Source organism: Sander lucioperca, chromosome 5 (genome assembly GCF_008315115.2).
Source record: "Sander lucioperca isolate FBNREF2018 chromosome 5, SLUC_FBN_1.2, whole genome shotgun sequence".
NCBI classification, from domain to species: domain Eukaryota; kingdom Metazoa; phylum Chordata; class Actinopteri; order Perciformes; family Percidae; genus Sander; species Sander lucioperca.
The window spans coordinates 16,499,508-16,511,269 of NC_050177.1; the positions used below are offsets into that span (position 1 = coordinate 16,499,508).

The 11,762-nt window shown below is 42.3% G+C and overlaps 1 protein-coding gene and 1 non-coding gene across 2 annotated transcripts; one reads left to right on the forward strand and one right to left on the reverse strand.

The window, feature by feature from the left end:
• Window positions 1-949: 949 nt before the first annotated feature.
• Window positions 950-9,281, forward strand: LOC116067465 (zinc finger protein 37-like). Its single transcript, XM_031323913.2, has 7 exons — window positions 950-1,154; window positions 2,077-2,279; window positions 4,481-4,582; window positions 4,762-4,857; window positions 5,018-5,128; window positions 6,476-6,599; window positions 6,854-9,281. Exons 1-7 carry the CDS (start codon window positions 1,127-1,129, stop codon window positions 8,893-8,895), a joined length of 2,706 nt encoding a protein of 901 aa, XP_031179773.1. The 5' UTR covers window positions 950-1,126; the 3' UTR covers window positions 8,896-9,281.
• Window positions 9,282-11,658: 2,377 nt separating this feature from the next.
• On the reverse strand, window positions 11,659-11,731 carry trnar-ccu. Its single transcript has one exon. It is a non-coding gene; the product is annotated as a tRNA-Arg (tRNA).
• Window positions 11,732-11,762: the final 31 nt, after the last annotated feature.

Here is an 11,762-nt window from a genome sequence, read left to right on the forward strand (position 1 = left end):
TGGACCCCACAAGGTTAAAGGTCTGTTTGAGGGTTAAGACTTGGTTTTAGGATTAGTGTTAGAATTAGGTTATGGTTAGGGTGAGGGTAAGGGTTAAGGTTAGGGTAAGGGGCTAGGGAATGCATTATGTCAGTGACGGGTCCCCACAAAGATAGTGAAACAAACGTGTGTGTGTGGGCCGCTGTGGCTCAGGTGCTAGAGCGTCACCTACCAATCGCAAGGTCGGTGGTTCTGGCACTGCAGTCCCATGTCGAAGTGTGAATAGTGGCGTGTGAATGTGTGTGTTGAGCAGGTGGCTCATTGTACGGCAGCCTCGGCCGTGTGTGTGTGTGTGTAAAAGCACTTTGAGTTGTCATTAAGACTAGAAAAGCTCAGTCCATTTACATGTGTGTAATTGAGCCTGTACATCAAACATGTATTTATAATGTTTTTATTTGATGTTTTTTGTGCTCTTTGTAAAAAACACCATAACACCATGTTTTTTTTTTATAAAGTTGAGCAGATGCCATGTTGGTTGGGTAATCAAGTTTTGGAAGATTATACCACTGGGCCTAAATTGCCCCCCACCAGGCCGAAGTCTCTGGGAATTATTTAGTAATGTTTTTTTAAGACTTTTCAAACTAAAGTTACAGTGGGACGGCTCGGTTGGAAACTTTTTTTCAAATCTCTCCAGTCAGTTTTTAGCACTGACTTAACAATGTAGGGAGGTACCCGGATAGCTCAGTTGGTAGAGCGGGCGCCCATTTACAGAAGTTTATTCCTCGACGCAGCTGGTGCGGGTTCGACTTTCAGGTCTTCAGCTGTCCTGTCAAGTAAAGGCCTAAAAATGTTTTTTATTGTATTAAGTACGATAATTAAATCCAACTCAAGCTTTTTATTTGAAAATAGCAGATGAGAGAGAGAGAGAGAGAGAGAGAGAGAGACTAAAAAGGAAGATGCGGAACTCTTCAAACCTCGCCGCTGTCTCTCGTCGGATTGTTTTTACGGACGGAACGCAAGCCAACCGTTGACGCACAAAGATCTTCGGTCTCTTGAACACAACCACCTAGAAAATATTTAATTTGGCTTCGGTCAAGCTACGGATAGTATTTATCTTACTGTAATGTCACTGCATTGAGTACATAGGATGGACGGAGGTATTACTGATGTACCTGGTGAGTATATTACTTAAATATAATATTTATATAAACGGTCACAGGCAGATGTAGCTAGCTAACTATATGGCTAGGCCGCAACGCAGCCCGCGCGCGGGAATAGCACTGATAAGTTAGTCAGGAAATAACGTTAAGTATAGTAGAGGTAGCTCACTACATAACGCATTAAAATGGAATTTAGTAATCCACGGATATACATTTTGTTCACCCTACCGTGGAAACCGGTAGCTAGGTTAACGCTGGCGTCACTACATGAAGAGGCAGTTTGGGATACGTGCTAATGCTAGCCATGTCAGCTAACGCTAGCTAAACGAACGCTAGCTGCGTGTTTTATGTGTTATCTACTGGCTTCCAGTGAACTGCGACAACCACTACACGTTTGCATGGTGTTTGTAACTATATTTACAATGTATATGTGTGCCACTGGTTATCGTCGTTTACGTTAACATGAGGTCAATCTTACGTTAGATCACGGAAATAAAAGGGAGACACATCCGCTTCAAGAGCTTGGTATCAGTGTTTTAAATTACCATCACTTCTGACCACAGTTTTGGGATCAGTTTATTGATTTATGATTGGTGCAACGGGATGATGATCAAGATGCTAACGTTAGACGCTAGCTTCACAGATGTGTGCTCTAATGGGTTTACTTGTTGCATTATCTCATACTCAAGTCTGGGTAAACTGATTGCTGTAACGTTACTTCTGAACATAAATATAACCCTTTTGCAGATACAGTTACGGTGTGAGCTGTGGACAGTGGATTTGTTTGTGCTCCTGGTGTTATTCAACATTTCTGTTGGAGAACCCATGGTATCTTGTATAAAAAAAAAAAAAGTGTATCAATCTGCGAAATGAGTCTTGATCTAATGTGAAAGTGGTGCTATGTCATCTTTTTTAAACTGTATTTCCCTGCGTGCAGGTCCCTCTCTTCCCCTCTCCACCCTGCGCCTCCTAATCCCCCCCATTCGGCTGGTTTCTGCAGCCATCTGGCAGACGGTGGAGCAGAAATTTGTGACGGATTATGGGCTGCTTGAGGAGTTTGTCTTCATGGTGACGGAGATGGTTCCTCAACTTCTCTCCACGAGGCAGCGGGCCGAACTCATTTTGGGCCTCAGAGCACGGGTGAGGAAGAATTGAAGTTATTGTTTTGAATTTTTCTGGGGATAATAGGGCGTGGCTGCAGCAGTTGGCAGGTAAGGCAGTATGATAACATGATGAAATCAACAGAAACGCACTGGAATCTATTCAGCTTTATTGAAACTCTATATAATTAAATACAATTTAAAAAAAAAAAAAAAGCTACAATGACAAAACATAACAAAGCCTAAAACATTTTAAGACTTATAGACATACTCATATTTATACACAATTTTAGACTAGTGAGCATTTTTAATATGCAAGATAATCAGCTACTTCTTATTCACAAACCAAACAATCAGAATATACCATTAAATGACAATACACCAGTCTGCATTTTTGTATCAAGTTGGGGGGGGGGGGCACAGGTGTCAGCACTATGGCCAAAGCTTGTTTATTGTTTCGGTACTATTGGGACTACATAAGAGTAGCACAGATAAATCACATACCCTTGCTCTCAAATACTTTTTTTGTTTACATCATAGTGCTGTCATTCACCACACATTCATCTCAGCGATGCAGAAATTGGCCTCAAACAGCCTACTGTTTGACACTGATTGTGACCGAGATTTTATTAGACCCCAGGGCTCCACACTGTAACAATCTAGTTGCATTTTGTGACCATTTATGGAAACGCTACTACTACATTTTATAACCAGGAGCACCAATGCGACTTGCAAATATGCCCCGTTTTGGTTTATTTTTCAAATCCTCGTACGTCATGTGAAAACAACAGGAGGGCGTCGCTGTGTGTTGTCTGTTTGTTACCAAAGCATTTATCAGTAATAAGTTAAGATGGTAAAAAAAATAGATGTGTAGTGTTGCATGTAGATTTAAGTGGTGCTCCAAAATTCTCAGTAGGTGCTCTTTTGATGTCTTTGTCTTGCATTACCCTGTTGGGACTAATGTATCTAGCGCCACTCCTTTACAGCGACTAGCAGCCTCTGCTTTTATGTCTACCTGTGTCTTAAGATGTCAATCGGGAGGTTGTCACAGATCCACTGTTTTTGTTTTGCTTTGAGGAAAGACATAGCACCAGGACTATATATAACTAAATCACTCAGATATTGCACGCAAAACATTTTCAGTCAGTGTGCCAGTGTTCAATAATCAGAGAAATGGTAGTTATTTTAGACCCGGGGCTGCGGTCCAATAGTCCGTTTTAGCTTAGGAAGTATCCTAACGGAGAGAAGTGACCCAGAAGTATCTCAATGGCAGCCATCATAAGAGCGTAATTCTCTAAACTAAAGGCTTGGAAAGGTGCTTCAATGCCTACTGTCTTATCTCCTTTAGCAGAGGATACACTGGACCATCCTTTACCAAAAGAAAGGAGGTGATGCCATCCCACAATTCCTTGCAGCAGCAACATTAAAAGCGACTCATCACCATTTGCCCATTCATATTTAGAATATTATGGTGCGCAGTCACACCAGCAACCATTATCCTGTATAGCACTGTGCATATTTTCTGTATGACATCTTATAATAATACACACATCTTATAATAATAATAATTTAATTTAAATAGCTTTCTGGCTTGAATGGTTTAATAAACTGATTATTGCAAGCATTTTGCTCCTGTCTCTGACTCGTAGTGGAATCTTACAGTGAGCATGTCTTTACAGAACTGTGAATGAATGGATTGCTGAATCTAAAGTTGCACAGCGCACAGACTATTGGTTTATTTTTTAACCCAGTGCAGCGTCCGAAACAAGTTCACCCATTCGCCCCTCAGTCGCTTATTTAGATGTATTGGTTGTTGTTTTTTAAGTTACTACATATATGATTATTGATGTGAAAATTGTGTAGAGTGCGCGAATTGTCTCTGATGACGTCCGAATAATATATCCTGCTTAAATCATCCACCCAAATTAATTTTTTTCACCTCCCCTCTACAGTCCCTGGAGGCTATTGCTGTTGAAGTTACGTATTGTATTGATGCACGTTTACTTAAATGATTGGAGAGGCTGCTTTCAGTTATTGTGAATTCTCCTTCACATCTTTCTTTGACCTAATGGCGTTTTCCATTGCGGTTTAGGAAAAGGCATAGGGCGTAATAATATTCGACCGCAGCCCCGGTGTGAATGGAAACGGAACAGCAGGCAGATGTGCAGCTCTGGACTGTTTTTTTTTTTTTTTTTTCTTCAGAGACACTTGTTCATTGTTGCTGCTCTCCTCTGATTGCAGCTGATCCTGGAGCTGTGTCGCTCTGAGGAGACCGCTGACCTCCACATTATTCAGCCACATCTGGACCGAATGCAGAACCTCAGATCTCTGTGGAACGTGGAGGTGAGTCTAAACCTGTAGTCAACATGAAATATCTGGAGTCGCTTTTTTTTTTTTGGTGGTTGGGGGTTTTGCATGTATTCACATCACTGTTGTTATGGCAGTAGTGATCTGTAGTGCTGAAGTGTTTGATTTTAGTGCGGTGTTTGTTCTGCCACTTTTTAAAGCCTCTTTTGTTGCAGACCGATCATCCAGAGCAAGAAGCATCTGACTCGCATTTCATGGGCCTTGTCCAAAATCTACTGAGAGATCCTGAAGAGAGAAGAAACTTCTTCCAGGTAAGTTTTGGTTGTATACTTTTGTTAAGGTGATTGATGGAGTTTATAGTGTACAGGGAACTCTTTGTCTTATTTTGCTTTGTTTGCCCCGTATTTGAGAAGTCATGTTTTGTATGGACGGCTCAGATATTTGACATGTATGAATTTCTTTGTGGCCCAGGATGTTTTCCCCGGAGACTTTGGCCCCACATATGACAAAGCAATCCAGACACTGATGTGGCTGTTTCTGTCCAGACTTGAGAAGCTTCTTCCCACCCAAACTCTCCAACAGGTAGACCCCAATGTCGATTCAAAAATAGGTTATCGCACACAGCATATTTCTACTTCTGTGCTTTGTATTTCTACTAGGGGTGGAACGGTACACAGAAGTCACGGTTCGGTTCATACCTCGGTTCAGACATCACGGTTTAGTTCGGTACAATGGAAGGAAAAGTAAAACAAAAATGCAGAAGGCAGTTTTTTATTTTAATGTGCATGTCTCAGGCTGTACCACCTAGTGTCATCCAGTCTATCCCCTGAGCTAGCTGCAACAGCCAGAAGGGTATAAAGTAAGATGTAAACAATAAGTACCCCACATCATCTCCAGACTCCATCTAGAACTTGTAAACAAAATAAGACAATCCGCTATAAAACTGAAAATACAGCATCTCTTATTTATGAAAGTGCAAATTACATAGAATAATAACAAAACAAAATTCTACTAAGGCGAGACCTTCCCCCACAAAAGATAAAAGAAAGTATTCTTGCTATTAAGTGTGACAGGCATACCTTTCTAGTTTACACTCTGCCACGACCTCCTGTAGCTTCTCAGCTAGGTGAGTGCTTGTGTGCTGCTCATACAGGGGCCGCGTCTGTAGAACTGACGCTTTAATCTCCCACTCAGAGTCAATAAAATGAGCAGTCACCGTGAGATAGCTTTCTGTAGCACGCAAAGTCCAACCATCAGTCGTTAGTGAAACGGAGGGTGCAGCTGACAGCTCGTGCTCCATCAACGTCCGTGTTTGGTTGTGTATTGAAGGGACAGTTTGCCTCATATGTGGACGGGATGGCATGTTGTACATGAGTACATACGGCAAATACTTGAAGCCAGGTTCCTCTACGAGTGAATACGGGTACATTGAAGATGACATGTAAATTCCGATAGCTTCAGTTATTTTTTTTGGGCCCTATTTGTATCTAAAGGCTGGTTAAGCACCGTAGGGACGAGAAGTTGTTTTTTGTGTCTCGTTCCAGTGATTGGCACATCTGGGTGACGGCGTCGGATATGCGTTAGCATGTTAGATGTATTTCCACTACAGATTAGGGGTCCCTAAAGAAACGCGTCTCTAACAATAGTTCCGCATTACATTAATTAATTTGCACGTGAGCTTTATTTTTATACTGTGTATTCTCCGTGTAAATTCATGTACTGAACCGAGACACCCGTACCGTTTCGGTTCAATAGGAATACATGTACCGTTCCAATTTGCTTCACAGGAGCAGTTTAATTAGGTTTGGTGCTTTTGTTTTTGCATCAGATTGTCACAAGCACAAAATGTCAGTTTGAATGTATTTTGACCTTACATTTGGGAAGTGCAGTGCTGTTGCCTCACGTTAGTTTTCATTTTGTCTTTGTCAGATTGCATCTCTGCTCGGCGATGCCTCCTCGGTCCTGAACGAGTGCATGGAGACTTTTGCTCAAACTGAAGAGCTCAAAACGTTGCTGGACACTCAGAAAGACCTCGGCCAATTACAGGACATTGGTGAGCTTATCGGGATTTAGCTACGCTATTCACAGAATATTATAGCTACTCAGTGCTGTATGTTTGGTCCAGAAACAAAACACTATTGGACAGTAAAAAATTTTTTTTTCGTTTTTCATTAGGCAAAGGTTTCAATAGCAATATTTGCATACAACTTTATCCACTGGAATAGGTCTGAAGATAGTCATAGTGCCTTTTTAATCGGAGTCTTTTATTATGTCATTTTAACACTTACTGTAATCTCCTCTTCACAGAATCTTACATTGTTGACAGTGGCATCCTGTCAGCCCTGTGTCTCCCTCCTGTGGAAAGAGTTGTGATCGTCAATGAACAAACGGAAACGGATGCAGAGAGCGGACTCATGTATACAGTCTGCACAGAGATGGAGGTGGAGTCTGAGAACAAAGAGGTGTACGTGGAGGGAACTGGGAACTCTGAGGAGTGTGCGCAGGCCGAGTGGTTTGGTCTCGGCGGCGAGGTGAAAGCCGAAATGGACAACGTGGTGGTAACGGATCCTGTCGAGGGCGCCGTGGCCAGTGAGAGTGAAATGGCAGACGACCAGTCGGGAACCCTGATCATCGGGGAGGACGGCCAGGTGTCGGTGCTCGAAGGCGCGGAGAAAAAGCCAAACAGACGCGGGAGGAAAAAGAAACGTCCCGAAGACGAGGACTATGAAGTGCAAAGCAAAACGAGACGCAAAGAAGAAGATCCAGACTACGACGTCTTGTGGGATAGACCCGTGCGAAAGAACCGCGGCCTCAAGATGAAACGGTACCTGTCACAGTGGAGGAAATCGGGAAAGACCCAGGGCAGTGAGACTGCCAACAGCACATCCCAAGGCGCAACCAAGAGCAACGACCTGGACGATAGAACGTGCAAAGTGTGCGGCAAGGTGGTGAGTCGTGCCAAGTTCTTGGAGCGTCACATGAACCGACACTCGGAGGAGCTGCCCTTTTCTTGTCCTGTGTGTAAACGGTTTTATAAGAGCTTGCGTTACTTGCAGCAACACCGATGTCCAAATCAGACAAAGGCAAAGCCGGGCAGGAAAGCAAAGGCACAAGAGACTGCAGCCAACGAGGGTGAACAATCGTCCAGTGGGGTTCCGTGTGAGGCAACCAATGACGAGCAGCCGTCTGGCAACACGGCCCAGGACCCCGATTACTTGCCCTCTGCAGAAGGGAGGCCTTCCAAAGAACCAGGACAGAAAAGCCCGGAGGGCAACAAAAGTATGCTTGAAGGTCCGTTCTACTGTCCTCACTGCAGCGTCGAGTTTAAGTGCAAACAAACTTTTAGGTTCCACTTAAGAAACATTTGCTACAATGAGCAACAGGTGGATCCCGAGAAGCCTGAGGATGTTAAGCATTGTTTCAGGTGTAATGAATGTGACAAAGCATTCAAGTACAAATCGACATTGGATTCCCACAAACAAACCCACAACCCGCTCTACTGCGAGGTGTGCATGAAACTGGTACGGGACTCGGAGGCGTTGGCAATGCACAAAGAGTCCCACACTCCGTTTCAGTGTAACCAGTGTGAGGAGAATTTCCCGGTGTTCAAGTCCCTTCACAAGCACTACATCGACGTCCACAATCCATCGGAGCCCTTTACCTGCACCCACTGCGAGACCACCTTTGCCAGTTTGAAGCGATTCATCCGACACGAGTGGAAACACACCGGTTACCAGCCGTTTCAGTGCGCTCACTGCAGCAAAAGATTCCGATCGTACTCTGACCTCGTGGAGCACCAGAAGAAACACACTAAAGCGTATCCCTTCCTCTGCTGGGAATGCGGCAAGAAGTTCCGGCACGGCGTTACACTGACGAGGCACGTGGAGCGGGTGCATCACTCGGGCGAACCCGTGATCGAGAAACCCACGCCGACCTTCACCTGCGCTCAGTGCGGCAAGACCTTCACTTCCAGACGATGCCTTCTGAAACATGATAACTTCCACCACAAAGGGCTGCGTTTCCCATGCGAGCACTGTGGAAAGGGCTTCTTTGGCAAGGATGCTCTGGTGAGGCATACGTTGATTCACACGGGCGAAAGGCCTTTCAAGTGCGACGACTGCGATAAGTCTTTCCGATCCGCCGCAGAACTGAAGATACACAGGAGGTACCATACTGGGGAACGGCCATTTAAGTGCAACATCTGCGAAAAGGGTTTTGTCCAGTCGTGCTTCCTTACCTTGCACATGCGAACCCATACGGGGGAGAGACCATACGTTTGTACGGTGTGTAGCAAGGGCTTTTCAAGCTTGCATGGCTTAAAACGACACAGGAGACTTGTTCACGCGTAGTTAATGTTAACATACTAATTCACATAGGGATTTTCTGGTAAACGTTCCTTTACTGAAGGATGTCAGCATTAGATTGCACACCAGAACTTGAGGATTACACTTCAACAGTGTGGATGTTGACTGAGATGGGGAGTTAAAACCAGGTTTTTCCAGTTGAAGGACATTTTCCTTAAAATGTTAGCCACATTGCCGTCTCTGTGGCTGTCACAGCTTGGATGGTTGAGAGCGGTGTAAATGTATAGTGCGTTATAAAAAAAATTAACTTTGTATTTTTTACAGAAATGTTTGCTGTAGTTACATAAGATTTGTATGTATAAATGATATAATCCTTGATTCCTTTGGGAATTGATTTAATTTTCTTGAATAAATTGAACATTCAAATCCAAGTGTCTTACTCAGGGGTGAGCTCATTCATATGATTTTGAGCATTTGAGTTGCTTGCTCATTGTTTCTTGTCAACAAAAATTTGGGCTGCAGGAAGGAAACAAATATGGTAACCACTAAATAGGTACTGTTGTACATTATGCCATTTAGTATTGAACCAGTGTATATGAATGTTTCTTAAAATTGTGGTTATTAAATTACATATCAGCAATGCTCAACCATGTGAAAGGAAAGCTCTTGATTGGTTTGGGCTATTATGTGAAACGGGAAAAAGTAATTGCCTGGTTAATGTCTAATTTTTACAGCTTACAGACATTTTGACATGTCACAGTAGAGAAAGCGCAGGTGTAAATAAAATGAATGAGTTCTAAATTCCATTTAGCTCCTCCAGTTCCAGGGCACTAACACTTGAATAGTATGGGTCTGTTTATGTTATTAGTAGCATCTTTGCTTTTACTAGTATAAGTCAAAATACTCTGTATAAAACCATACAGCTCTGAAAATGATTAAGAGACCACTCCAAATTCTTCTTAAATCAGCATCTTCACATGTTTGGCTGCCATTTCAACACATGCACACTTCATTCTACTTCTACTGATTAGAGGATCAGCTGAACCAAATCTTATACTACACGGAAAAATATAAAAACCACTGCTGTGGCCATCACTATCCTCTTGCAATAGCCAGCCAGATGGCATAAATAGTGTTAATAGTACATAATAATTGACATTAAAAAAAAAGATCCTTCTAGGAGCAGGGCTGAAATTGTGCAAAGCTATAAATATATAATATATATAATAATGGATGGCCACAAGCCTTCAAACAAAGCGGAGCTGCTTAAACGTATGCACCAAGAGCGGAATAAAGTCCCCCTTCCTAAGTTAAAGCGTTAGTATTGTCTTTAAAATGAATATGAACTTGTTCTCTTTGCATTATTCGAGGTCTGAAAACACTGCACATTTTTGTTATTTTGACCAGTTGTCATTTTCTGTAAATAAATGCTCTAAATGACAATATCGTTATTTGGAAGAAGTAGGTAAGTTTACTCAAACGCATACCTATAAATATTAAAACCAGAATATTTTCAGGTGCGAAGCTTTACTCAGGAGGAAGAGATCCATAGGCGTCGATTTCGGTGGGGACGGTGGTACGCGTACCTACCAGATTTCTTCATGAGTCATTTTGTACCCACCACCTTGAGCTCAATTTAGTTTAAAAAAAAAAAAAAGTCCATAACACATAATTCTTGAGCGACTGATGCTACTTAACTGACAGAAGAAAAGAAAACTGTCAAAAAATCGAACCAGAAATGTGGTGACGATTGATTGTTGTTAAGGTACATTAAACCACGTTCAGCTTTTTCACGTTAGGACCATAGACTGTTAATATACAGTCTATGGTTAGGACTTATAAAGCCCGTGAGAACCGTGGGGAGTCAACCCACAGCCGCTCCCCTGCCCTGCTGAAAATGTGAAGCAGAAACGCTTAATGTCAGATAACGTCCATAATAATTGGACTTTGGGTTAGATTTTTTAACAGTTTTCAGTGGTTATGAGGAGCAATATGAGAGAGAAATTTGGTAATCATTGATCATTGTTTACGTACATTAAACCACGTTTTTATTCATTAGTAAGCTACAGGACAGCGTCTTTCAAAACATGACCTGCGTGAAAGAGAGAGAAAAAAAAAATGAATGCGTCATTGTACCCAGCACTTCTGGAAATGTACTTCCGAATGCGTCTCTGTCCCCAGCACATTTCAAACCAAACTGACGCCCATGAAGAGATCCCCTGTATGAAGTCAGCCATAGCAGGAAAAGCACAGGTGTTATTAATCCTGTTACCAATGGCTGCGTCATTGCCAGTTCAGGATTCTGTATGCTGCCTCACAGGCGTTGCTTTCTAGGACACTTAAATATAATGGAGCAATCTTAGGTACAATTATACACCCCCCCCTCCCAAAAAAAAAAAAAAACATGTTATCGGCATGATTTTCGAATTCATTTCATCCAACCGTTTTGCAGATTTGTAAATAACAATCGGTATATTACAAAACAAAAACAGCATAGCAGTGCAGCACCTTAAACTGTATATCAGTTCAAACATCCAGTTGATTTGTATTCAATTTATGTAATGCTGCCAATACTTTTATAATCAATTTATGTAAAGTGAAATTGCAGCACTAAATTAATGCATAAATTACTAAATAAGTATTAAATCAATAGTCTAGTTGACCGTTTTCCTATTCCATGTATGAATGATACTAGTACAAGTGTATTGCGGTAATTACTTTCTCCCGTTATAACGGCTATTATGTACACATTCAGCAGCTTTGAATTTACTCATAAATATATCAGAATAACTGAGACCGCAAAATGTTCACCCCAGATGGGACTCGAACCCACAATCCCTGGCTTAGGAGGCCAGTGCCTTATCCATTAGGCCACTGGGGCTACGTGTCAAAGTAATGTGGGTTGTCTCATT